Source organism: Bos indicus, chromosome 11 (assembly GCF_029378745.1).
Source record: "Bos indicus isolate NIAB-ARS_2022 breed Sahiwal x Tharparkar chromosome 11, NIAB-ARS_B.indTharparkar_mat_pri_1.0, whole genome shotgun sequence".
In the NCBI taxonomy this organism is placed as follows: Eukaryota; Metazoa; Chordata; class Mammalia; order Artiodactyla; family Bovidae; genus Bos; species Bos indicus.
In genome coordinates, this window is record NC_091770.1 from 48,046,008 (window position 1) to 48,073,850 (window position 27,843).

At 39.2% G+C, this 27,843-nt stretch overlaps 1 protein-coding gene across 2 annotated transcripts in view; it reads left to right on the forward strand.

The window, feature by feature from the left end:
• The first annotated feature begins 713 nt into the window (after nt 1-713).
• The window catches only part of CHMP3 (charged multivesicular body protein 3), a 38,105-nt gene continuing 10,975 nt past the window's right edge, over nt 714-27,843 (forward strand). The window contains exons 1-3 of one of the 2 annotated variants that reach the window (XM_019970295.2): nt 714-891; nt 14,620-14,680; nt 21,435-21,614. In XM_019970295.2, coding sequence (XP_019825854.1) covers nt 847-891; nt 14,620-14,680; nt 21,435-21,614 — 286 coding nt within the window. In that variant the 5' untranslated portion in view covers nt 714-846. The remainder of the gene's footprint in view (nt 892-14,619; nt 14,681-21,434; nt 21,615-27,843) is intronic. The other variant, XM_070798798.1, reaches the window with a different exon arrangement.

Below are 27,843 nucleotides of genomic sequence, written 5' to 3' on the forward strand. Positions count from 1 at the left end.
AGAATGATGCCCCGGTTTTAGTGACTAGGCCATGGTGGAGACAACAGAGGGGAGGAGCAGCTCTAGCGGGAGGAAGCGGTCGTTTCTGGCTCGCTGCATGTGAGGTGCTTACGATCTTAGGAAAGTGGTTATAAAAGTATCTTGCTTGGGCGGAGATACAGACTTCCGGACAGTAAGGAGATCAAACCAGTCAATCCTAAAGGAAATCAACCCTGAATATTCACCGGAAAGACTGAAGGTGAAGCTCCAATCCTTTCGCCACCTGATGTAAAGATCCGACTCTTTGGAAAAGACCCTGCTGCTGGGAAAGACTGCGGGCAGGAGAAACGGATGACAGTGGATGAGATGGTTGGATGGCATCACCCGACTCAACAGACGTGAGTCTGAGCAAAGTCCGGGAGATGGTGAAGGACAGGGAAACCTGGCGTGCTGCAGTCCCTGGGGTCACAAAGTCAGACACGACTGAGGGACTGAAAAAACAGACTTCCGGGACAACAAAATACAGATTTAGGTGAGCAGGTGCAGCTGTTATCACCGGGTTCAGTCAGTAAGTTCGCATCCTTCGGAGGAATCACCTCTACGCCTCAGAAAAACACACCTAGCTCCTCACCTGGGTCCACAAGTCCCCTCCCCGAAAGTGCGCGATTGCGTCAACCTTTCTGACAAAACCTCCGCCCCGAGTCTGCGCATGAGTTCGGCGCATGCGCACCAGGCTCCCCGCGGCCGCTCCCTGCTCCTGGCGCCCAGACTCCTTGCCTCTCAGCGGCCCCGCCCAGGCGGCTGCCCGTGACCTGCCACGGCGCGGGGAACGGAAAGCCGGGAGGGGCGAGACGAGGTCAGTTCGCCATGGGGCTGTTTGGAAAAACCCAGGAGAAGCCGCCCAAAGAGCTGGTAAGGGCAGCGGCGGCGGCACCGGAGTGGGTGCGTTTGCGTGGGGGTGCGGTGGAGTTGGTAAACGACTGGACACTTCCACCGCGGCTGGCTAGGTGCCGCTCGGCCCCCATTTCCGGGGCCTCCCACTCGACCGAGGGGCCGGAGGAAGTCTTTAAGGAAGCGGCTGTGGGGAAAGAGAACCCCGGAGTCCCATTTCCACAAGGGGGCCGAGGGCCGGGTGAAGGGGTTCCGTGGTATCGGCTAGGGGCGCGGAGGCAGCAGCGCCGGCCCGGCCTCTGGAACCCCTTCCCCGGCGCGCGGTGGTACGTCCCGCGCGGAACCTTTAGCTGGCGCAGGCCCCGCCCCCTCCCGGCGATCTGCGGACGGCGGGCGGACCTGCAGGGTCCCTAGCATCTTCCCTAGGAGCCCATCCCGAAGTCGAGAAGGTTCAGGCACCTGTCGTCCCTTCCCCGCAGCCGCGCCTTATTGAGAGGGAGACTCGGGGTCTCTTTCCTCTGCCCTTCAACGTTGACAACCAGACGCACAATGATAGCAGGGACCCTACTTTTGGAAGAGTGGTACCTTAGTAACTACATCTGGTGTAGAATTCTGAATCTCCCTGTCAACTTCCATCACTTCCCGATACTGTGGAGCGCTTTAAGAGTGCCCTGCCGAGTCCGGAGCCTAAGTTCGTATCCAGGTTCCGCACATAATCAGCTTTGTGATCTAGGGAAAGTTCATTTCTGCGTGCCTTAGTCTTGTGTGTTGAGTAGGAATGACAGTGTATCACTTTAGAGTCATAGAAGACGGAAGGACGTTAAGTTTTATTAGCTAGTAGTGTGCTGCTGCTGCTAAGTCGCTTCAGTCGTGTCCGAGTCTGTGCGACCCCATAGACGGCAGCCCACCAGGCATCCCACCTGGGATTTTCCAGGCAAGAATACTGGAGTGGGTTGTCATTTCCTTCTCCAATGCATGCATGCATGCTAAGTCGCTTCAGTCGTGGCCGACTCTGTGCGACCCCATTGACAGCGGCCCACCAGGCTCCTCTGTCCACGGAATTCTCTAGGCAAGAACAGTGGAGTGGGTTGCCATTTCTTTCTCCCAGCTAGTAGTGCTAGTTTCGGTAAATATGTTTGTTTTAGGCCGCCCCATGCGGCTTGCGGGATCTCAGTTCCCTGACCAGGGATCAAACCAAGTCCGTGGCAGTGAAATCCGGAACCCTAATCACCGGACCACCAGGGAACTCCCAGAGTAAATTATACATCAAGGGTCCCCAACCTCTGGAATCTAATTCTTGATCTGAGGTGGAGCTGACCCACAGTACTCGTATTGCTCTTCAGTGGTTCTGAAACCATCCTCATCCTCCTTCAGTGGAAAATTTGTCTCCCACGAAAACAGTCCCTGGTGCCAGAAAGACTGGGGACCGTTTTTGTACCTTACTTTCAAAGTGCAGACCAACAGCATCACCTGGCACCTTGTTAGAAATCTCAAGCCCCATCTGTTGAACCATAATTTGAATTCTGACAACATCCCCGGTGATAAGTATGCATATTAAAGTTTGAGAAGCATTACAACACCCAGTACATACTTATTCATAATGGGAAAAAAAAAAAAAATCTTTCATTTAATAGGTGATCTCACCTGTTCAGCTGTGTGTGTGTGTGTGTGTAAGTCGCTCAGTCGTGTCTGACTCTTTGTAACACCATGGACTGTAGCCGGCCAGACTCCTCTGTCCATGGGATTTTCCGGGCAACAATACTGGAGTGGGTTGTTTTTTCCTTCTCCAGGAGGTCTTCCCTTCCCAGAGATTGAATGTCTCCTGCGTTGCAGGCAGATTCTTTACAGTTTGTGCCACCAGGGAAGCCTGTTCAGCCCTAGCAGGCGTATTTCAAACCATTGTCATGCATCAGGAGGTTGCTGGCACATCCTGTGTGTGTTGATGTTGATTGTATTCAATAATCATAGGTACTAAAACAGTGTTGTTGTTCAGTTGCCATGTCGTGTCCCACTCTTTGCAACCCCAAGGACTACAACGCCAGGCCTCCCTGTCCCTCACCATCTCCCAAAGTTTGCCTGAGTTAATGTCCATTGCATCGGTGATGCCATCCAGCCATCTCATCCTCTGATGCCCTCTTCTTCTGCCCTCAATCTTTCCCAGCATCAGGGACTTTTCCAATGACTCGGCTGTTCACATCAGGTGAAAGACCCTGATGCTGGGAAAGATTGGAAGGACTGATGCTGAAGCTGAAACTCCAATACTTTGGCCACCTCATGTGAAGAGTTGACTCATTTGAAAAGACCCTGATGCTGGGAAGGATTGGGGGCAGGAGGAGAAGGGGACGACAGAGGATGAGATGGCTGAGGGCATCACTGACTCGATGGACGTGAGTCTGAGTGAACTCTGGGAGTTGGTGATGGACAGGGAGGCCTGGTGTGCTGGAATTCATGGGGTCACAAAGAGTCGGACACGACTGAGCGACTGAACTGAACATCAAAAATTCAGTTCTACGACAAGCATCTTAGAATACATACAAGCCACAAAATGTTCATTATATTATGCTATTCAGTTTGCAAAGTAATGTCATACTCTTACTTCATTTAAGCACCCTAGTTTCTGTTTTACCAGCGAGTAAAGCTGAGTAAGTTGCCCTAGGGAACTAATATTTACTGTTCTAGTGTCTACTCCAGTCTAGTATCTGCTCTAGTATTTTGGTCAGTTCAGTTCAGTCACTCAGTCGTTTCCGACTCTTTGCGACCCCATGGATTACAGCACGCCAGGCCTCCCTGTCCATCACCAGCTCCCAGAGTTCACCCAAACTCAAGTCCATTGAGTCGGTGATGCCATCCAGCCATCTCATCCTCCGTTGTCCCCTTCTCCTCCTGCCCCCAATCCCTCCCAGCATCAGGGTCTTTTCCAATGAGTCAACTCTTCGCATGAGGTGGCCAAAGTACTGGAGTTTCAGCTTCAGCATCAGTCCTTCCAACGAACACCCAGGACTGATCTTCTTTAGGATGGACTGGTTGGATCTCCTTGCAGTCCAAGGGACTCTCAAGAGTCTTCTCCAACACCACGGTTCAAAAGCATCAATTCTTTGGTGCTCAGTTTCTTCACAGTCCAACTCTCACATCCATACATGACCACAGGAAAAGCCATAGCCTTGACTAGACCGACCTTTGTTGACAAAGTAATGTCTCTGCTTTTCAATATGCTATCTAGGTTGGTCATAACTTTCCTTCCAAGGAGTAAGCGTCTTTTAATTTCATGGTTGCAATCACCATCTGCAGTGATTTTGTTATCTTCAATGTTTGGCCTTAGTTTTGCTGTTCATAAAATGAGAAGATTCTGAGGAAATAGTCTCATTACCATTTAAACTAGTGCAAACTGTGCAGTAAGATTGATAACTACTGATCTGAGCTGTGGCTGGATGATCTTGATTATTCCCATTTCTCTTACATAACTTTTTCTTTCACAAAATCCCTTTCCATTTTGTAAGTTAATGAAAAAATTTTGATGGGTTTAATGGACCTTTTTCTCTGACATTTAAAGACACATGTATAAAGTTTCTGTAGTTTTTTGATAAGTGTTTCTGATGACTGAATTTTTATGGCTCTTCTTCACAACACATGTTTTATGCAGTTAAATTCAACAGATATTTATCGAGCATTTCCTTTGTGTAAGACATTGCACAAGGATTTAGTGAATAAGAAAAGGTCTTTGACCTTCTGGAGTGTACAGTCTATAATGTGTATGCACATTAATATCACTGTGTTAGTTGTATATAATTATATTAGTTTAATATAATTAACATAGTGATTACAAAAGAGACTCAATGGACATGAGTTTGAGTAAACTCCAGGAGTTGGTGATGGATAGGGAGGCCTGGCGTGCTGCAGTCCATGGGGTTGCAAGAATCGGACACGACTGAGCGACTGGACTGAACTGAACTGATAGGGTTCTGTCTAGTTATACTACAGACGGGTGTAACTTACCCTAGGGGTCACAGAAGGCCTCCCAAAGTAACAATTAAGCTGAGACTTGAAGACCAAATTCAGAAAATATATTCTTTAACTACTTTTCTGACTATTGTTAACATTTGGGGAAAGCAAGATTTTCTGGTACTTGTGTGAAATTGTTGTTCCGTTAGTTGCCACCTTTTACATAGTTATTGAATTGTTCCAATTCATACTTCAATGCTTCTAATTATAGATATACTTTAAGTATAAACAAAGTAGGATTTATCATTTTTGGGTGTTAATAAAATGGACATTGTGCTTAATCAGCATTATTGGGAAGATTTGAATGTAGGGCATCCCAAAACTAGTTACTGTCCATTGTGATAAATATCTATTTGTTACATGATCAGTTGAGTATATTTGTGTGGGTCTAATTCTAGGCACTCTATTCTGTTCCATTGATCTGTGTGTCTATTCTTTAGACAACTACTCTGTCCCAAATATTGTGCCAAGTTGCTCAGTCATGTCTGACTCTTTGCACCCTAATGTACTGTAGCCCACCAGATTCCTCTGTCCATGGGATTTTTCAGGCAAGAATACTAGAGTGGGTTGCCATTTCCTTCTCCAGGGCATCTTCCTAACCCAGGGGTTGAACCTCCATCTCCTGTGTCTCCTGGATTGCAGGTAGATTCTTGACCTATTGAGCCATCAGGGAAGCTCGAATACTGTAGCTTTATATTAAGTCTTGAAATTGGGTAATAGGGCATCTTCCAGCTTTGTTTCTCTTCACTTTTATCAGGGCATTTGCCTTTCCATATAAACTTTTAAATCAGTTTGTTGATATCTACAAAATAGACTTTGGTGATTTGATTGAGATTGCATTGTATCTACAAATGAAGTTGGAAAGAACTGATATCTTAATGTTCAGTCTTCTAATACATGAACATGGAATATCTCTCCATTTATTTATATGTTTTTTTTTTCCTTTCATTAGTGTTTTGTGGTTTTCTACTGGTAGATCCTATACATATTGTTAATTTATACCCAAGTGTTTTATTGTTTTCTTTGGTGCTCTGCTAAATGTTTTTAAATTTTCTGATCACTTATTACTGTGTATTTGAAAGTGGTTAACTTTTGTGTATTAACCTTATGCCCTACGACCCTGCTGTATTTGCTTGTTAGTTCTTGGAGTCCCTGGTGATTTTTTTGGATATATGTATGTGTATGTATATATATATATATCCAACCCAAAGAATCAACAGAAAATATCACTTTAATTGTTTTGTCCCAAATTTGTATACCTTTTATTTCCTTTTCTTATTGTGCTAGCTAGGACTTCATTACACATTGAATAGGATTAGACAGAAATTATATCCTTGCCTTGTTCCTGATATTAGCAGGGAAGGCTTCTAATTTCTTGCCCTTGGTTATATTGTTACCTATAGTTTGGGGTGGAGGAAGCTGCAGTTTTTAAAAGTTAAATTGAGGGATTTTCATTTTATTCACGTTTATAATTCAGTTTAGTCACTCAGTTGTGTCAGACTCTTTGCAATCCCATGGACTGCAGTATGCCAGGCTTCCCTGTCAATCACCAACTCCTGGAGTTTACTCAAACTCCTGTCCATCGAGTTGGTGATGCCATCCAACGATCTCATCCTCTGTCATCCCCTTCTCCTCTGGCCTTCAGTCTTTTCCAGCATCAGGGTCTTTTCAAATGAGTCAGTTCTTCGCATCAGGTGGCCAAAGTATTGGAGTTTCAGCTTCAGCATCAGTCCTTCCAATGAGTATTCTGGACTGATTTCCTTTAGGATGGACTGGTTGAATCTCCTTGCTGTCCAAGGGACTCTCAAGAGTCTTCTCCAACACCACAATTCAAAAGCATCAATTCTTCGGTGCTTAGGTTTCTTTATAGCCCAACTCTTACATCCATACATGACTACTGGAAAAACCAAAACTTTGACTAGATGGACCATTGTCAGCAAAGTAATGTTTCTGCTTTTTAAGGTGCTGTCTAGGTTGGTCATAACTTTTCTTTCAAGGAGCAAGCATCTTTTAATTTCATGGCTGCAGTCACTATTGGCAGTGATTTTGGAGCCCCCCAAAATAGTCTGTCACTGTTCCCCTTGTTTCCCCATCTATTTGCCATGAAGTGATGGGACCAGATGCCATCATCTTCGTTTTCTGAATGTTGAACTTTAAGCCAGCTTTTCACTCTCTCCTTTCACTTTCATCAAGACACTCTTTAGTTCTTCTTCACTTCGTGCCATAAGGGTGGTGTCATCTGCATATCTGAGGTTATTGATATTTCTCCCAGCAGTCTTAATTCCAGCTTGTGCTTCATCCAGCCCAGCGTTTCTCATGATGTACTCTGTATATATGTTAAATAAGCAGGATGACAATATACAGCCTTGATGTACTCCTTTCCCGATTTGGAACCAGTCTATTGTTCATGTTCAGTTCTAACTGTTGCTTCTTGACCTGCATACAGATTTCTCAGGAGGCAGGTAAGGTGGTCTGGTATTCCCATCTCTTGAAGAATTTTCCAGTTTGTTGTGATCCACACAGTCAAAGGCTTTGGCATAGTCAATAAAGCAGAAATAGATGTTTTTCTGGAACTCTGTCATTTTTTCAATGATCCAGCAGATGTTGGCAATTTGATATCTGGTTCCTCTGCCTTTTCTAAATCCAGCTTGAACATCTGGAAGTTCACGGTTCACGTACTATTGAAGCCTGGGTTGGAGAATTTTGAGCAGTACTTTGCTAGCATGTGAGATGAGTGCAGTTGTGTGGTAGTTTGAGCATTCTTTGGCATTGCCTTTCTTTGGGATTGGAATGAAAACTGACCTTTTCCAGTCCTGTGGCCACTGCTGAGTTTTCCAAATTTGCTGGCATATTGAGTGCAGCACTTTCACAGCATCATCTTTTAGGATTTGAAATAGCTTAACTGGAATTCCATCACCTCCACTAGCTTTGTTTGTAGTGATTCTTCCTAAGGCCCACTTGACTTCACATTCCAGGATGTCTGGCCTTAGGTGAGTGATCACACCATCATGATTATCTGGGTCATGAAGATCTTTTTTGTACAGTTTTTCTGTGTATTCTTGCCACGTCTTCTTAATATCTTCTGCTTTGCATGAAATGTTCCCTTGGTATCACTAATTTTCTTGAAGAAATCTCTAATCTTTCCCCTTCTATTGTTTTCCTCTATTTCTTTGCATTGATCAACGAGGAAGGCTTTCTTATCTCTCCTTGCTATTCTTTGGAACTGTGCATTCAAATGGGTATATCTTTCCTTTTCTCCTTTGCCTTTCACTTCTCTTCTATTCACAGCTATTTGTAAAGCCTCCTCAGACAACCATTTTGCCTTTTTGCATTTCTTTTTATTGGGGATGGTCCTGCCTCCTGTACAGTGTCACAAACATCCGTCCATAATTCTTCAGGGACTCTATCAGATCTGATCCCTTGAATCTGTTTTTCATTTCCAATGTATAATCGTAAGGGATTTGATTTAGGTCATACCTGAATGGTCTAGTGGATTTCCCTACTTTCTTCAGTTTAAGTCTGAATTTGGCAATAAGGAGTTCATGATCTGAGCCACAGTCAATTCCCAGTCTCTTTATAGTTTTTGCTGACTGTATAGAACTTCTCCATTTTTGGCTGCAAAGAATGTAGTCAGTCTGATTTTGGTATTGACCATCTGGTGATGTCCATGTGTAGAGTCTTCTCCTGTGTTATTGGAAGAGGGTGTTTGCTATGAGTGGTGCGTTCTCTTGGCAAAACTCTATTAGTCCTTGCCCTGCTTCATTCTGTACTCCAAGGCCAAATTTGCCTGTTATTCCAGGTAGCTCTTGACTTCTTACTTTTGCATTCCAGTCCCCTATAATGAAAAGGACATCTTTTTTGGGTGTTAGTTCTAGAAGTTCTTGTAGGTCCTCATAGAACCATTGAACTTCAACTTCTTCAGCATTACTCGTCGGGGCATAGACTTGGGTTGCTGTGGTATTGAATGGTTTGCCTTGGAAACAAACAGAGATCATTCACGGAGAGTTTTTATTGTGTATATAGAATATTGTCAAATGGTTTTTTCATGTCAATGCATATGATTTTTCTTATCTATTGATGTGTAGTGGATTATGGTGGCCAATTTTTGAATGTTGAACCAGCCTTGCCTACCTAGAATAAATCACACTTGGTTATGGTTTATAATTCTTTTTATATAATTTTGCATTCAATTTGCTAACATTTTGTTGAGTATTTTTGCATTCATGATATATACTGGTCTGTAGTTTTCCCTTCTTGTAATGTCTTTATCTCGTTCTGATACTAGGATTATGCTAGCCTCGTAGAATGAGTTAAGAAGTATTCCCTCATATTTTCTTGAAGATTTTGTAGAGAACTGGTATTTCTTCCATAAGTCTGGTAGAATTCAGCAGTGAAACTGTCTGGGCCTGTTACTTTCTTTGTTGGCAAGTTATTAACTACTGATTCAATTGTTTTAATAATGATAGGCCTATTCAGATAATCTACTTCTCATGGATTTTAGTAGGCTTTCAAGTAGTTGGTCCCTTTCATCTAATTTACTAAACTTGTGAGCATAGAATTGTTCATAATATTCTTTCATTTTTTATTCTCCATGGACTTATTAGCTGATGACCCCTTTTGTACTTCTGATATTGGTAAACTTGTCTTCTCTTTTTTTTTCTTTGTTAGTTTGGCTAAAGGCTTATTTATTTTACTGATCTGTTTAAAGAGCCCAAATTTTTGGCTTCATTGATTTTGTGTTACTCTCCTCTCTTCAATTTCATTGCTTCTCTTAATTTTTTAATTTCTTTTTTTCTGCTTGCTTGATGCTTAAATTTCTATTCTTTCTTTCGTTTCCTAAGGTGGAATCTTAGGTTATTGATGGTTAGATCTCTTGTTTTCTAATACATGCATTTAATGCCATAAATTAATTTCCTAATGCTTTTGCTGCATCCTGTACATTTTCATAAGTAGTATTTATTTTCACTTTCATTTAATTCAAAATAATTTTAGATTTCTATTGAGACTTTTTCTTTGACCCATCTGTTATTTATATTTATGGTGTTTAATCTCCAAATATTTGGGGATTTTTCTGGTACTGATTTCTAGCTTCATTCCATCATGGTCTCATAACACAGTTTGTATGATTTCTGTTTTTTTAAATTGTTGGAGTATGTGCATTATGGCCCAGAAAGAGGTCTGTCTTGAGAAGTGTTTGCCTGAAAGCTTGAGAAGTGTATGCATTCTGTTGTTAGAATATTCTGTAAATGTTAACTAGATCAAGTTGATTGATAGTTCTGATTAGGTCAGCTATATCCTTACTTATTTGCTCTCTGTTCCATCTGTCAAATTATATCAAGAGAGGTTTTGGTATATTGTAAATGTTGTGTTTATATGGAAATGTTGAATTACTCTTTTAAAAGTGTATCACAGTGATTTGATACCTGTCAATGTTCATTTATTTGGAGAAGGAAATGGCAACCCACTCCAGTGTTCTTGCCTGGAGAATCCCAGGGACGGGAGTAACCCCAGTGGGCTGCCGTCCCTGGGGTCACACAGTTGGACACGACTGAAGTGACTTAGCAGGAATGTTCATTTATAATCAGACATTTTTATTTCAGACATTTTTATTTTCTTTCTCCTTGAAAGGGGAATTTCTTTTTTTTTTTTTTTACATTGTACTTTCTCCCATAGATTTCTCCTAAAGTAATACTTCTATGCTTAAAATAATTTATTATACTTAGAACAAAAGTATGTACATACTTTTTATGATAAAAATACTCAGAAAACTAGGAATAGAAGGAAACTTTCCTAACATGATAAAGGTCATTTATAAAAATTTGCAGCTAACATGATACTTAGTTATACGTTATAAATTGTGAAAGATTGAAAACTTTTCCCATAAGATCAGGAGCAAGACAGAGATACCAGCTTTGCTACTACTAATCAACATTGCATTAGAAGCCCTAGCCAGTGCAGTTGGGCAAGAGAAAAAAATAAAAGGCATCCACACTTATAAGAAGTAAACCTGTTAATTTGTTGATAACATGATTCCACAAATAGAGCACTCTAAAGATTCCTGATGCACCAGAAAATTAGTTGTAGGTGATTCAACAGAGTTGCAGGTTTCAAGGTATTTTAAAAAATCAGTTGTGTTTTTTACACTCACAGTGAAAAATCTAAAAAAGGAAATTTTGAAATTTCATTTACAGTAGTATCCAAAAGGATAAAATACGAGGAATAAATGTAACCAAAGAAGCAAAACATTTATACACTGAAAATTGCAAAAAAGTTGCAAGAAGAAATCCCAAGTTTATAGATTGCAAGACTTAATGTTGTGAAAGTGTCAGTACTTCCAAAAGTGATCTGCAGATTCAGTGCAGTGCCTATCAAAATTCCAAATGTCTTTCTTGGAGAAATGGAGAAGTTGAGCTTCAAATTCATATGGAATACAACAAATTCCAAATAGCCAAAGCCATACTGCAAAAGAAAAACAAATTTGAAGGACTCATAGTTCATAACTACAAAACTTACTATAAAGCTACTGTAATTAAAATAGTGTGCAATTAGCATAAGGTTAGATATATAGATCAATCAGTAGAATAGGATTGAGACTCCAGAAGTAAAACCATACACCTGTGGCCAGTTGATTTTCTGTAAGAGTGCCAGGATCATTCAGTGAAAGATTGTCTCTTCAATAAAAGGTCTGTGACAAGTGGGTATCCACATGTAAAGAAATGAAGCTGAGCTCTTATCTCACTCCATACACAGAGATTAACTCAAAATGGATCAAAGACCTAAATTAAAGTCTTTGACCTAAAACTATAAAACTCTTAGAAAAAAATGTAAGGGTGAGTCTTCATGACCTCATATCTGACAGTGGATTCTTTTGTTATAACACCAGAAGCACAAGCAACAGAAGAAAGACAAATTGGAATTTCTCAGAATTAGTGCCTTTGTGCACCAAAGGACATTATCAAGAAAGTGGAAAAGATGACCTGTGGAATGGGAGAAAATATTTGCAAATTATATGTCCAGTGAGGATCTACTATCAGAATATATAAAAAATTCATACACTCAACAATAAAAAGGCAACTGAACTTAAAAATGGATAGAAGACATTAACAGACATTTCTCCATGGGAGATACATTGAAACAAATGGCCAACAAGCACATGAAAAGGTATTCAGCTTCATTGGTTATTAAGGAAATGCAAGTCAAATTCACATTGAGATACTCTTTCAATAGTTTCAGCAGATTTGCTGTAATTAAACAGTTGAAAAATAACAAGTGTTGACAAGGACATGGAGAAGTAGGAACCTTTGTACATTGCTTGTGGGAATGTAAAATGGTGAAGCCCCTTTGAAAAAGAGTTTTGGAGTTTCTCAAAAATATAAAATAGAATTAACGTTTTTTGTTCAGTCACCCAGTCATGTCCGACTCTTTTGCGACCCCATGGACTGCAGCATGCCAGGCCTCCCTGTTCCTCACCATCTCCAGAAGTTTGTCCAAGTTCATGTCCATTGCATGGGTGATGCCATCCAACCATCTCGTTCTTGGATGCCCTCTTCTCCTTCTGTCCTTGGTCTTCCCCAACATCAGGGACTTTTCCAGTGAGTCGGCTGTTTGCCTCAGGTGACCAAAATTATCACGTGACCCAGCAATTCCACTCCTATGTGTATACCCAAAAGAATTGAAAATAGTTACTCAAACAAATACTTGTGTTTGTTCATAGCAGCACTATTCACCAGAAAATGAAACCAACCCAAATGTTCATCAGTAGATGAATGGCTAAATAAGTGGTGTTGTATGTACATACCATGCAATATTATTCAGCCATAAAAAGGACTGACGTATTGATACGTGCTACAACATGGAGGAACCTCAAAACCACTATACTAAATGAAAGAAGCCAGACATGAAAGACTGCATATTCTATGATTTATTTTATATTAAATATCCCAAATAAGCATATCAAAAGATTAGAATAGCAAATTAGTAGTCACCAGAGAATGGGAAGGAGGGTGGTCATAGGGGAAGATTATTTATAGGGTATAGTGTGTTCTTCTGACACACTGAAAAAGTTCTGAGACTAGAGGGAGTTGGTTTTCAAATAAAGTGAAGGCACTAAATGCCACTGAATTATACATTTTAAAATGGCTAAGTGTGTGCTATGTGATTTTCACTTTAAAAAACATATAAACCTAACATTAACTTTTTAAATTGTATAACTATGCAGTTTTAAGTTCTTTAATATTTCATTTGGGAATTAGAGTTGTTGTATAATAAATATTTTATAGATTTTGTTAAATAGTGGTTTTAAAGTCATTATAAATAAAATTTATTGACAATTCATCCTAAGGGTATGAATTTTTTAGTGCCGTTTAGTTCATGTATCCATGGATAAGTGCTAAAGGGTTCAGCATCAATTCCATTCCTGTTTTATTTTTATTTTTGACCTTAAATCCCACAACCATTGTTTATTATAAAGGTTAACCCTGATCGTCATGATTGGTAGAATTTCTGGTAGTAATCGTGGGCACCAGGGTCTCCAGACTTTTGAATTTGCAGCTATTAGCAGTGTTCAATGTCCTCATCTTGGTTGAGGATGTCTTTGATCTTTTTTTTTTGGAAACCTATCTACATATTTCTGACAGTAAGATCACCAGGGGTTTGAAGGTGAACTGGTGGATTGCAAAAATCTGGGGTATGTGACCACCACCCTTCACATGGACACTGAGGTCCATGCCAGCTAATTGCTCCTCCCCAAGAAGTAGAACCGTTGCTGGGAGCTTGTATTATAGCTGTGCATGGGTGGATCAACTCTGGGGGTAACCCATTCACCTACAGAGACTGTTGCCCTCTTTGCAGTGTGCCGTGACTATGGCCATCTTCTTGTGTCTGAAGATCTGTGCCAGGTGCCAGGGGCCCTTGGATGACATGACACTGGTGTAGACAAGAGATCTTCATTGTGAGGTGCCTCAACTAGAAGAAAGTCCTATTTTATGTTTTATTAGACTTGAATGTTGGGAAACATTGTTAATATTAATAAGTAGATGGTAGTGGAAAGGATTTTGTACATCAGCATCACATAGTTCTTTGAACTTCTGGATCATATGCCAGAAAGCACATATTGATTTAATGTAAAGTTTAGTTTTAATGATTTATCAACTGATAAATGATTTTCCTTCATTTTTGAAATTGAAGGACTAGGGAAAAATGCGTAAAAATGTGGCAATCATGAGTCATTCACTACTTTCTCAACACCTACACCAGTATTTCTAGTTGGCTCTATGTTAAGTGCTTCAGAGGTTTTTGCCTCTCAGGGAAATCTATCATAGTAAAAGACATGGAGGCTGGAGAAATATTTCTTCTGTAAAATGAAGTGGTGTAATTGTTAAAGGGAAGAAAGAAAAGGTGAACTTTTATGACACAGGTACAGCAGTTTTTAAAATAATTATGTATAGAAATAAAAAAATCTGTTGCCCATAAAACCTTTCTATCCCCATGTACCTCTTGAAAAATTGTATATACCTGCAGGGTGTTGAACTCTCTCAGAGATTTTGTACAAAGTGCTTCATACTGCCTTCAGAATAGGAATCTTTGAATAGTTTGAGAATTCTATGTACTATGAATAAAAAGACTAAAAAAAAATAGAATTTGGCCCCAAGGCAGTTTCTTTCAAAATAAGCTTATTTTGTTTCTAGATTGTGTCAGGATTAAATGTAAAATTGGCTTCTCTTATAATTCCTTTTCTAAAATTTTTCCCAGGTCAATGAATGGTCATTGAAGATAAGAAAGGAAATGAGAGTTGTTGACAGGCAAATAAGAGGTAAATTACTATTTTATGTCTCTTATCCTGTTGCTGTATTTTGCATTAGTTCATAAAAATAAGCTGAATCTACATGCAGAAAACATAGTTTATATTATTTATAGCTCTAATTATTTGCTTTCTAATTATAAGAAAAATAAGATATAATCAACTCAAAGAAACTTTACATTTTAAAAGAAGTAAATCTTTCCTGGAGCCTGAAATTCAGCTATTCAAGGGGAAGGGACCATGTTCATTCAGCTCTGATATCCTAGAGTCTAGGTTCGTGTTGGAAACAAAGCAGGTGCTCACGTTCTATGATAGAATAATGGCCTCCCAAAGATGTCCATGTCCTAATACCCAGAACCTGTGAATATGTTACCTTACATGGCAAAAAGGAACTTGCACATTTGATTAGAGATCTTGAGATGGGGAGATTATCCTGGGTTCTCTGGGTGGGCCCATTGTAATCACAAGAGTCCTTATAAAAGGGAAGCAGTATGTTGAGGAAAGGAGTTGTGACCACAGAACCAGATGGTGGAATGGTTTGCTTTGAAGATGAAGGAAGAAGACATAAGCTAAGGAATGCATTTGACCTCTAGAAACTAGAAAAGGCAAGGAAATGGATTCTTTCTTGAAGCTTCCAGAAGAAATGCAGCTTTTCCAACACCTTGATTTTATTATATATTTATTTGTGGTTGCTCTGGGTCTTTGTTGCTGGGCGTGGGCTTTCTCTAGTTGTCGTGAGCAGGCTTCTCTGCAGTGGTTTCTCTTGTGCAGCACAGGCTCTGGGCGCATGGACTTCAGTAATTGTGGCAGGCGGGCTCAGCAGTTGCCGAGTGTGGGCTCTAGATCATGCAGGCTTCATTAGCTGTGGCACACTGACTCAGTAGTTATGGCTCATGGGCCCTAGGGTGAGCTCAGTAGTTGTTGTGAACAGGCTTTAGTTGCTCTGTGGCATGTGAAATCTTCCTAGACCATGGGTCAAACCCATGTCCCCTGCACTGGCGGGTGGGTTCTTATTCACTATACCATCAGGGAAGTCCAACAATACTTTGATTTTAGACTTCTGTTCACCAGAATTAAAGAATAAATTTTTGTTGTTTTAAGCATTTAAAAAAAAACACCTAAATAAACTTCTTCCTATTATAAAGAAATGGTTTTATGGAAGTCAGATTAAATAAATTGTACACTCATGTTCATAACAGCATAATTATCAATAGCAGAAGGTATAAATAACCCAAATTTCTACTGACAGATGAATACATAAACAAAATGAAGTATATACATACAATGGGATATTTATTCAGTCTTTAAAAAGAAGGAAATTCTGATACATGCTAGCACATAAATGAGTCATGAAAGCATTATGAAGTAAAATAAGCCAGACACAATGGGACAAATACTCTGATTACACTGAGTCTAATTTATAGAGAAGAAAGCAGAATAGTGATTACCAGGGAATGTGAAGAAGGAAAAATGGAGAGTCACTGTTAATGTGAACAGAGTTTCAACATGAGATGGAGGGAAAGTTCAGGACATAGTGGTGATGGCTGTACAACAGTGTAAGTGTACTTGATATCAATGAACTGTATATTTTTAAATGGTTTGCATTCATCAGTTTATGTACATAGGATATCAGTTATATGTGGAATGTAAGCTATGATACAAATGAACATAACTATGAGACAGAAACAGACTCAGAGATAGAGAACAGACTTGTGGTTGCTGGGTGGTGAGGAAGGTTTAGGAGAGGGAAGGATTGGTCACATGGTAATTAATTCTGTATCTAAATAAATTTTGGGGGGGGTGGTGGGCATTAGGAGAGGGAAAGATTGGTCAAGTGGTAATTAATTCTGTATTTAATTTTAGATACTAATTTTAGCCATGATAGCATTTTCCACAGCACTGTACCATTTTACATCCCTGACATCAAGGACTAAGACAATCAGAAACAACCACAGGGACTTCCCTGGTGGTCCAGTGGCTTAGACACTGTACTTCCACTGCAGAGGGCCTGGGTTTGATCTCTGGTCATGGAAGTAGATCCCACATGCCACCACTAAGACTTGGTATGGCCAAATAAATAAAATATTTTAAAAATAACAAAGAGAAGCAACCACATGTACTGAGGAATATAGGTGGTCACTGTGCATGCCCAGGGAAATACACAGGTTCTGAAAAGACCTGAAAAGGCTAAGTTTACATCTCAGGATGAACTCAGTACAGAGATACCCTACAGCAATAAAACCAAACAAAAAAGCCTGTCAAACCCTGGGGAAGTAGGGAAATCTAATTTCCAGAGTTATCATCTTAAAAAGCTTAAATGTCCAGTTTTCAAAATAGCAACAAGATCACAAGGTATCAAAAAAAAAAAACAGGGAAGTATGGACCATTGAAAGGAATGAACAGAAAACTTCCCTGAAAAAGACCAGATTGACAGATTTACTAAACAAGACTTTAAAACAACCATCTTAAAGACATGCAAAGAACTAAAGTAAGGTGGAACAAAGTCAAGAAAATGATAATAAGCAAAATGGAAGTATCAGTAAAGAGACAGAAAACATGAACAAGAAGCAAAAGGAAATTATGCACTTGGAAAATATAATATTCAATGAAAAAATTTCTATAGTTATTCAGAAGCAGAGTTGAGCAGGCAGAAGAATTAATGAACTTGAAAATAGTACAATTGAAAGGGTCAAGCCTGAGGAACAGAAGGAAAAAAAAAATGAAGCAAACAGAGCCTAAGGGACCTGTTGGAAACCATCAGTTGGGGCAGCATACACATTGTGGATGTCCCAGAAGGAAAGGAAAGAGAGAAGGTGCAAAGAGATTATTTGAGGAAATAAAGATAAAAACTTAACATATTTCATGAAAAATGTGAATATAACCACCCAAGAAGCTCCACACACTCTAAGGTGGAATAAACTCAAGAGGCCCATGCCAAGGCATATTATAATCAAACTATAGAAAGACAAGGGGTGAATGTTTAAAGCAGCAAGAATGGCTTGTCACATACAAGGGATCCTGAATAAGACTTTCAACAGATTTCTCATCAGAAATATTGAGCGCCAGAAGGAAGTGAGTTTATATATTTAAAGTGCTGGAAGAAGATACCTGTATATCAAGAATCCTATATCCAGCAAAACAAAGGAGTGACCGTCCTACTTAAACGAAAGCTCATTGGGTGTGTTATCACTAGACCTGCCTGGCAAGAAATGCTAAAGCATGTCCTTCAGGTTGATAGATAGTAACAAACTGTTACTGTAGATAGTTACAATAGATAGTAACTTGAAGCTATAATGAAAAAATAAATATCTCCATTAAAGATAAATACATGGGCAATTTTGAAAGCTAATATTTTTGTAACTTTGGTTTGTAACTTCATTTTTTGTTTTCACATGATTTAGGAAACTTGTGCATTTAAAAATATGTTAGGCTTTATTTTGTAACATATAGTGCAGAAAGATGTACTTTTGTGACATTAGTAACTGAATGGGGGTGCAGACAAAACTGTAAAGAAGTAAAGATTTTGTATAATATTAAAGTTAAGCTCATATAAATTCAAATTAGTGTTATCACGTTAGTATATTAAGTGCATTTACCATGATAATCACAAAGAAAGTAGCTGTAAATTATACTCAAAAGCAAATGAAAAGGAACTTGAAATAAGACACATAAGCACAGAAGAAGATAATGTAGGAAATCAAAGTTAAAAAACTGTAAGACCTACAGACAAAAGAGGCAAAATGGAAGAATTAAGCTCCTGCTCATCAGTAATTACTTTTTTTAAATTAATTTTTGTTGGCATATAGTTGCTTTACAATGTTGTGTTAGTTTCTGCTGTACAGAAACTAACACAACATTGTATACATATATGTATACAATGTATACACATTGTATATTATGTATATTATATGTATACATATCTCCTCTTTTTTAAAGATTTCCTTCCCATATTAATTACTTTAAATGTAAATAAATTAAATTCTCCAATCAAAAATAGATCTTGGCAGAATGGGAGAAAATGACCCTAGTGTGTCCTGTATATAAGAGATTCACTTTAGATCCAAAGATACAAATAGGTTTTGAAAGTGAAAGAAAGGAAAAAAGATATGCCATGGAAATAGTAACTTAAAGGATGGAGGTTGCTGTACTAATATAAGATAAACTTTAAATCAGAAAAGATTATAAGAGTCAAAGAAGGACATTATATTTTAACACAATAAGATGTAACAGTTACGTACATCTATGCACCTAATGACACATGGTTAAAATATATGAAGCAAAGTAGATTCTACAACAGTAGTTGAAGACTTTAATATAACTCATTTTCAAAAGTGAATATATAACAATCAGACAGATTAGTAAGGATCAAAGATGACTTGAACAACACAACAATCAACTAGATCCAAGAGACATATATAGAATATTCAATGCAACAACAACAGAATATACATTCTTAAGTGCACAAGGTACATTATCCAGGATAGATTTTCAAATTGTGGATGAAGAAGTTAAATTATCTGTTTGCCAGTAATGTGATCTTACATGTATAAAACCCTAAAGATTTCACAACCCAACTATTAGAACTAGTAAATGAATTTAGCAAAGTAGCAAGATACAAAACAAAAATCAGTTGTATTATTCTGTATGCTAGTAGCTGGAAAAGAAAATTAAGAAAACAGTGCCATTTATAATAGTACCAAAAATAAAATACTTAGGAATTACCTTAACCTAGGAGGTGAAAGGCTTATGATGAAAGCTATAAGATATTGCTGAAAGAAATTAAAGGCATAAATACATGGGAAGACATCCTATATTCATGGATTAGAATAATTAACTGTTAAGATGTCGTAGCAGTCAGTGTGATCTATAGAGTCAATGCAATCCTTATCAAAATCCCAATAAAGTTTTTTGAAGAAATGGAAAAAGATCTGTCCTAAACTTCATATGGGATCTCAAGGGATTCCAGAGAGCAAAAAAAATAAACATTGAAAAAGAACAAAATTGGAAATTCACACCTCTTTATTTCAAACCCTATTGGATATTTACAGAACATTTTAAAAATGGGCAGAGAACCTGAATAGGCATTTTTCCAAAGAAGACATACAGATGGCCAACAAACAAATGAAAAGATGCTCAGCATCACTAATCATCAGGAAAATGCAAATCAAAACCAGAGTGAGACACTATCTCACACCTGTGAAAAATGGCTATTATTAAAACGACAACAAATAAAAATTGTTGGATTGGGATGGGGAGAATGGGGAACCCTTGTGCAATATTGATGGAAACGTAAATTGGTGTAGCAACTGGAAAACAGCACGGAGGTTCTTCAAAAAACTAGAACTACCATATAATGCAGCAGTTACATGTCTGGGTATTTTCCCAAAGGAAACAAAGACACTAATTTGGAATGATATATTCATCCCTATGTTTACTGCAGCATTACTCACAGTAGCCAAGATATGAAAGCAACCTCAGTACCCATGATAGATGAATAGCTAATGATGTTGTATGTGTATACATATATATGCTAGAATATTACTCAGCCATAAAAAGGAATGAAATCTTGTTGTTTGTGACAGCATGATGGACCTCAAGGGAATTATGCTAAGTGAAATGAGACAAAGAAAACACTATATGATTTCACATATATGTGGAATCTAAAAAACAACAAATGAACAAACATAGCAAAACAGAAACAGTTATTGAAGCAGAGAGCAAACGGTGGTCAGAGGGAGGGGTGCAGGGGAATGAGTGAAACAGATAAGGGAGATCACGAGGTACAAACTTCCAGTTACAAAATAAATGAATCACAGGGATGAAATGTACAGAGTGGGAAATATAATCAATAATAATAATATATCTTTTATGATGATGGGTGGTAACTAGACTTGTGGTGATCATTTTGTAATGTACAGAAACACCAAATCACTCTGCTGTGCACCAGGACCTATCATAGTGCTATAGGTCACTTATAGTTCAAAAAACCACAAACAAGCAAATTCATAGAAAAAGAGATAAGATCTGTGGTCACCAGAGGTCGAGTTTGCAGGGAGTGAGAATTGGATGAAGGTGGTCAAAAGGTACCAACTTCCAGTATAAGATAAATAAGCACTAGGGATGTCATGTATGACAGGATAAATATAATTAATACTGCTGTATGTTATATATGAAAGCTGTTAAGAGAGTAAATCCTGAGTTCTTATCACAAGGAAGAAATGTTTTTCTGTGTTTTGTATCTGTATGAGATGATGGATGTTAACTAAACTTACCATGATCATTTCATGATGTATGTCAGTAAGTCATCACGCTGTTTTGTAATACTTTTAGCATGTTCAGGCTTTCCTTAAGTTGCAGGTTCCTTAATACCAGTACCAACAGATGTTAGAATGGGCTTGCAAAAGCAGTCTTGAAATTTTGTCTGGTGTAATAGGATTTATTTTTCTGTTTAACTTATATTGCTTTAATGTGATATTGGAAATAATATTAGAAATAATTTATTATTTTTATTTGGTTTATATCCTCCTGTTTCCTACTTGACACATTTAGATCACAATGAGAACAGATTTCAGTGCTAGTAAATCTCCTTGTTCTTCAGTCACTAAGTCATGTCCAACTCCTTGCAACCCCATGGAATGCTGCACGCCAGGCTTCGCTGTCCTTCAGTATCTCCCCAAGTTTGCTCAAACTCATCCATTGAGTCAGTGATGCCATCTCCTGGTTTACCCTTAATCTTTTGGTGTTTTGTGTTCTGTTCTAAATTTAGATATCCAAAGAGAAGAAGAAAAAGTGAAACGATCTGTGAAAGATGCTGCCAAGAAGGGTCAGAAGGATGTCTGTGTGGTTCTGGCCAAGGAGATGATCAGGTCAAGGAAGGCCGTGAGCAAGCTCTATGCATCCAAAGCGCACATGAACTCCGTGCTCATGGGGATGAAGAACCAGCTGGGTAAGACAGCAGTTCTTACAACCACCTCATTAACTGAGGCTCTTGCCATATCCTAACACTAGTTTCCTTGAATAGGAAGAACAGTCTCAGTTCTGGCATTTACTCTTTATATTGTCTTAGGTGGGGAGTTACACGAATGCAAAATAATACTTACTATTTTCATTTTTTATTTTACTGTTATTGATTTTCTTTTGCCAGTGTTGTTGAAGTAATGGGAACGTCTACAGCTTAACCTGCTTCATTTAGAATTTAGACTATTTCCTCATGTGAACAGTGTTGAAAAATGACCTGAAGGTTGAGTCCTAGGAATAAGAAGTGGGCCCAGGACTTAGAGAGAGGACAAAGAAAGAGCTTCCTCTGTCCTGGACCCAGAGCTGCCTCAAGTAGGATTTTAAATAGTCTAAGCTTGGCTTTGGCTTTTACTCCCCTCCTTCTCTTCCTCATCTCTGGCTCTCAGCCTGAGGCTTTCTTACATCTTAGGAACCTGCTGGCCTTGTGTTAGGTATTCAGCGTACATATGGACTTAATTTTTTTTTTTTAACTCATAATATTTAAGAAGAAACCTACTAATCTACTTAGCTTTCAGGATCCAGTATAATATGGTTTGCCATCTTTCACAGGCATCTGTCTCCAGGTCACTGACAGCTTGAGGCATAGGTTACATTTTACATCCAGTTGGTTTCTTTTCTTACTTAATTTTGGCTAAATGAAGAAATCCTAACCCAGAACTAGAGTTCTTTGAGAATGAATGGCAGCAAATGACTGTCAGATAATTTGACAGAGTACAGACTCTGAAATTACAGGGAAATTTTTCCACTAAAGAATATCTTCAGGGAATTCCCTGGTGGTCCAATGGTTAGGACCTCATGCTTTCACTGCCAGGGCCAAGTTCAAGCCTTGGTCTCGGAAACTAAGATCTCACAAGCTGTATGGCGTGGCCAGAAAAAAAAACAAACAGCATCTTCAACTCTGTCAGTTACTATTCTGATGAGTACATCACATTCAAGAATTAGAAGACTTGAATGTTTCAGTGTAGAGGCTGGTGCCACATGAGTGCCTGATTCATTATTTGGTTGTATTTGGCTCTGAAAGTATTTCTTTATGTTCAATTTTAACATTTGGATGTGGGTTTTTATTTTTACTATGCCTAATAGTGAATATATCAGTTTCTTTCTCCAGATACTGAAGAAATAATCTATGAATTGAGAAAGAGTTTAAAAAAAATGAGCTATTTATACTGTAGCTTCTTAAGTTTTAAAAACTGTGTTATTTCAGCCCTAAAGTGATGTATTTAGGCTGTTTAAATATTGGATAAATAACCTACATATATGCCTTTTGGACAAGCCAGGTATTCAGTACCAGAGAGAAACAGTGTAATCTTACTGTTATTTTGAAAACTAAATACACTTTATAGCCATCAGTGAAATCTTCATATTCACTTCTGTTTTTTTCTGCAGCCAGCTGAAAAGGTACGTGTTCAATTGACTGTAATAAGATTATTTAAAATTTTTTCAGCATTTGCTTTAGTGGATCAACATCAGAAAATGTTTAGCTTATTTTGCGTTTTCTCTTCCTATGAATAAGGCCCTAGAAGGCAATGGCACCCCACTCCAGTACTCTTGCCTGGAAAATCCCATAGATGGAGGAGCCTGGTAGGCTGCAGTCCATGGGGTCGCTAAGAGTCAGACACAACTGAGCAGCTTCACTTTCACTTTTCACTTTCATGCGTTGGAGAAGGAAATGGCAACCCACTCCAGTGTTCTTGCCTGGAGAATCCCAGGGATGGGGGAGCCTGGTAGGCTACCGTCTATGGGGTCACACAGAGTCGGACACGACTGAAGTGACTTAGCATAGCATAGCATAGCATACATAGACTCTTCTCCTCAGTTGCAAAGATAATATATTGGATGCTTATGTACCTAACAAGGGCTTCCCTTGTAGCTCAGCTGGTGAAGAATCCACTTGCAATGCAGGAGACCCTGCTTCGATTCCTGGGTCAGGCAGATCCACTGGAGAAGGGATAGGCCACGCACTCCAGTATTCTTGGGCTTCCCTGGTGGCTCAGCTGGTAAAGAATCCACTTGCAATGTGGGAGACCTGGGTTCGATCCCTGGGTTGGGAAGATCCTGTGGAGAAGGGAACAGCTATTCACTCCAGTATTCTGGCCTGGAGAATTCCATGGACTGTATATCCATGGGGCCGCAAAGGTCGGATAGACTGAGTGACTTTCACATGTACCTAACACCCAGAACCAATAAAATTTGACATTTTATTATATTTGCTTCAGTTTTTATATTAGAAAGCAGTATTACTAAACTTGAAGCTTCTCTGATATATCTTTCCAACCCCATTCCTTTCTCTTTCAGTCTCCCCAGAGGTAACCATTATCATAACTATTAAATATATAAAAATGGTATTATATTTTGTGTTTCATTCTGCATTGTTTGCCATTTATCATTGTAAGGTTGAAATATACCCATATAATAATATATTTTGGTATGATATTTACCATACCAACTTAATGATGAGTATGTTTTGAGATGATAAATACATATTTTTAAGTCCTAGGTCGTATTGCATCCTTTGAATGTATCACATTTTATTTTTCTTTTCCCTATTGATGGACACTTAAGCTTTTCTCAGTTTTTACTATTACTAACAGTGCTGCTATGAATGTCTTCACTTTTGCACATGTGTTTCTTTAGGACAGTTATATCCTCAGAAGTGGAATTGCTGCATTAAAAATAGCTGGGTTTAAATTTTACTAGAACTGCAAAATTGCTCTCCAAAGAGGCTAATTTGTGTTCCCACCAGCAGCGGATGAGGGTTCTTTTTTTGAACCTTTTCATCAGTCCTTGTCAGACTTTTTAATTTTTTTTTTTTTTTAGACTTTTTAATTTTTGAGAAATGTTATAACATGTCTCTGGGAACTAGTGGGCTTGATCATGCTCTTCTGTTCACCTTTTCTTCCTATATACTGAATCCAAAATATCTTTTCAAGGAATTACAGCTCACAAATATTCACTAATCTATATGAAAAAAATCTCTTGTAGCATGTACTTCCAATAGTGAACATAACACACAAACAGCGTAGTTAAGAGCCTATTATTCTTTTTTTTTTTTTTTTAACTTTACAATATTGTATTGGTTTTGCCATATATCAACATGAATCCGCCACAGGTATACACGTGTTCCCCATCCTGAACCCTCCTCCCTCCTCCCTCCCCTTACCATCCCTCTGGGTCATCCCAGTGCACCAGCCCCAAGCATCCAGTATCGTGCATCAAACCTGGACTGGCAACTCGTTTCATATATGATATTATATATGTTTCAATGCCATTCTCCCAAATCATCCCACCCTCTCCCTCTTCCACAGAGTCCAAAAGACTGTTCTATACATCAGTGTCTCTTTTGCTGTCTCGTATACAGGGTTATTGTTATTCTTTAAATATACACCCATAACAACATATATTGTTGTTTCAAATATATAGTCTTTGTGGCTTTATCACACCTGCAAAGTAAAATATTTGCTATTTGATACTTATGTTAAAATACTCTTTTCTAGCTCCTCTCCTCTTTTCCATCTTTCCTTTCTCCCTGTAGGTGAGCTCATCTAACCTCGTGCCTTTAAACGCCATTGATTTCCAGATTTTTATCTTCAGGCCTGACTTGTAGGGTATAGCTGGCATCTCCACTCATTCTTAATGGGTATGTCAAAACTAATATGCCCATCCAAGCATCTTGGCTAGCCTTACTTCATCCATATCCCCGACTTCGCCCTATGTTCCCCCCTGAGAATCCAAGACTTCATGTAGTTTCTTCTGCACATGTTTCCACACGGGTTTCTAAAAGACAAAGAGTTCCATCCTTTGTGTTCCTTGGTCTTTCAAGTCTTGGGTATGTTAATGTGATCATTTCATTTCCACTGTATTTTCTGTTTCTTTCTGATAGGAAAAGATTTTAGTCAAATGCTAGATTTCCTGGGCTGATCCTTTATAATTTTTTTTTTTAATCTTTCCTGTTTTCACTTTGGAAATAATAATAGTACCTTCCTTATAGGGTAATTGTGAGGCTTAATTCAGTGCCTGGCCCTTGGTAATTGCTATATGTGTGGGCTCTAAATATAATTTTTGTTACCATCATCAATTTTGTCTTTGTGTTCTGCCTTCTGAACACACTTCCTAAATTTTCTCTATTTTTTATTTCTTTTCTTGAATTTATCTATCTTAATTTTAATTTTTGGAAAAGAGTTCTCTGATCTTTATTTGAAAAATATCATTTTATTCTTATTTCCTGAATATAATATTTCTTATTGATAGTCTTAAAATATGCATTCTTTTTTATTATGGTTTACCCAGGACATTGAATATCGCTCCCTGTGCCATAAGGTAGTAGGACCTTGTTTTCCATCTATTCTGTATGTAATAGTTTGCATCTACTAACCCTAACTCCTAGTCCATTCCTTCTCTACCTCCTTAATAGCTTAAAAAAATTTTTTTTATGTTCCTTGCATTGTTTCTCAGAGTGCCTTCTTCCCACCACCCTTTTCTTCCTTATCTCTTTCCTCTTTTTACGAGAGAGGGAGGGAAGAGAGTGGAGAGGTTGGATTAAGTATGAGTTTCATAAGAAGCTTCTGCAGTCTTCTCAGGTAGGTAGCTTAAGCTACAAAGAGAAAAATTATAATTCATGTAATAAATCCATTTCTTTTAGCCACTATTATATGCCAGATGTATTTGGGGGCACCAGACATAAAATAATGAACTGTAAAGACAGTCATTGGCCTCTAGTTTTGGAGTAAAAAGCAAAAATACATAAATTTAATAAAAAGAAGCATACCTAATAAAATAATAAACTTAATAAGTAAATGGGTATTTATAAATGCACATTGTAATGAGCACTAGGAGACTATAAAAGGGAAATGCACTCAAGGGTGGCTCCTTTCAGTCTCTGATGATATCTGAAGGATGAGTAATTAAGGGGGGACTTATTCCAACCAGAGTGTCAGTGACCTGTGTGAAGGCCTTAGGGCCAAAAGAACTATGTATTTGAACCCTGAAGGAAGTAGTTCTGGGAGATTGGGGTACCTGGGCGCAAGGGAGAAGGATGGCTGAAAAGGATGAGCAGGGAGGTGAAGAAGACAGTTGGGACAGCTGTAAGAAGAGCAGGGCTTTTCAGATTCCAGTGTGGAGGCCCTGCAGATCAGCTGCAGTGGGGGTGCAGAAGCAGAGCTCTGAGGGAGAACTAGAGGCGTCCGGGTAGATGAGTGGGGGCCCGGAGGCACAGGGGAAGTAGTTCAGACTGTGCTCAGCAAAGCCCTTGATTCAGTGTGACACGAGTGCTTGACAGGGGAGTGGGAGGTGAGGCTGGAAAGGTAATCTGCAGTCAGAGTTTGGAGCTCTCAGCTGAGGGTGGTGACTTCATCTCCTAAACAGGAGAGAGCCTCATCGAGTACTGTGAGCACAACTGCAGGTGCAGCCAGGCAGGAGGCCGGGGGACCTGAGAGGGGATGGTCAGGGCCCAGCTGGGTTAGTCTGGTAGGATGAGTGGGAGAGAGGACATTGGAGAACTGCTCTGGATGCCAAGTAAGTGAACGTGGTGAAGGTAGAAATAAGCCTAAGGTGCTCCAAACCCTGAACCCAGAAAGAGCACAGGGCATTTAAAGACTCTGGAAACCCAGAAGGAGGGAGAAGCAGGCCTAAGAGAGACAGAAGACTCTACTTGGGGATGTCAGACTGGCTCCGTGCAGGTCGCCCTGCTTCCCCAGCACCTCAGCACAGTGCCTGGCCGGAGGAATCCCCAGGGAGGGTTGTTGAGGGGGTTTATAGTTGGATGTTGTCTGTTGGCAAATTAAATACAACAGAGAAGGTAACTGATAATAGAACCCAGAATAGAGAGGGAGAGGGACGTCTACATTTTGGGAGTGAGAAAAGAGAAAACTAGAAATACTGTGACATGAGTTCCCATGTCCCCATCCCACCCTGAGCCTGTTATTGTTTGAAAAGTCACCATTTGATGAAGTCATTTCTTCTCCTTAAGATGTTTCTCTTTTCAAATGTAGATGTCCCTGGGAGGGGTGGTGTATTAAGTCCTGTCAGCTATTAATACATTGTCATGATTAGATGTTTTCCAAGTGTTACTTTCTGACAGCAGCTTCTTGCAGAACAAGACAGATGATGAGTATGTTTTGGTTGGGAGAGAAAGTTAAGAGAAGCTAAGAAGGTGGGGCGGG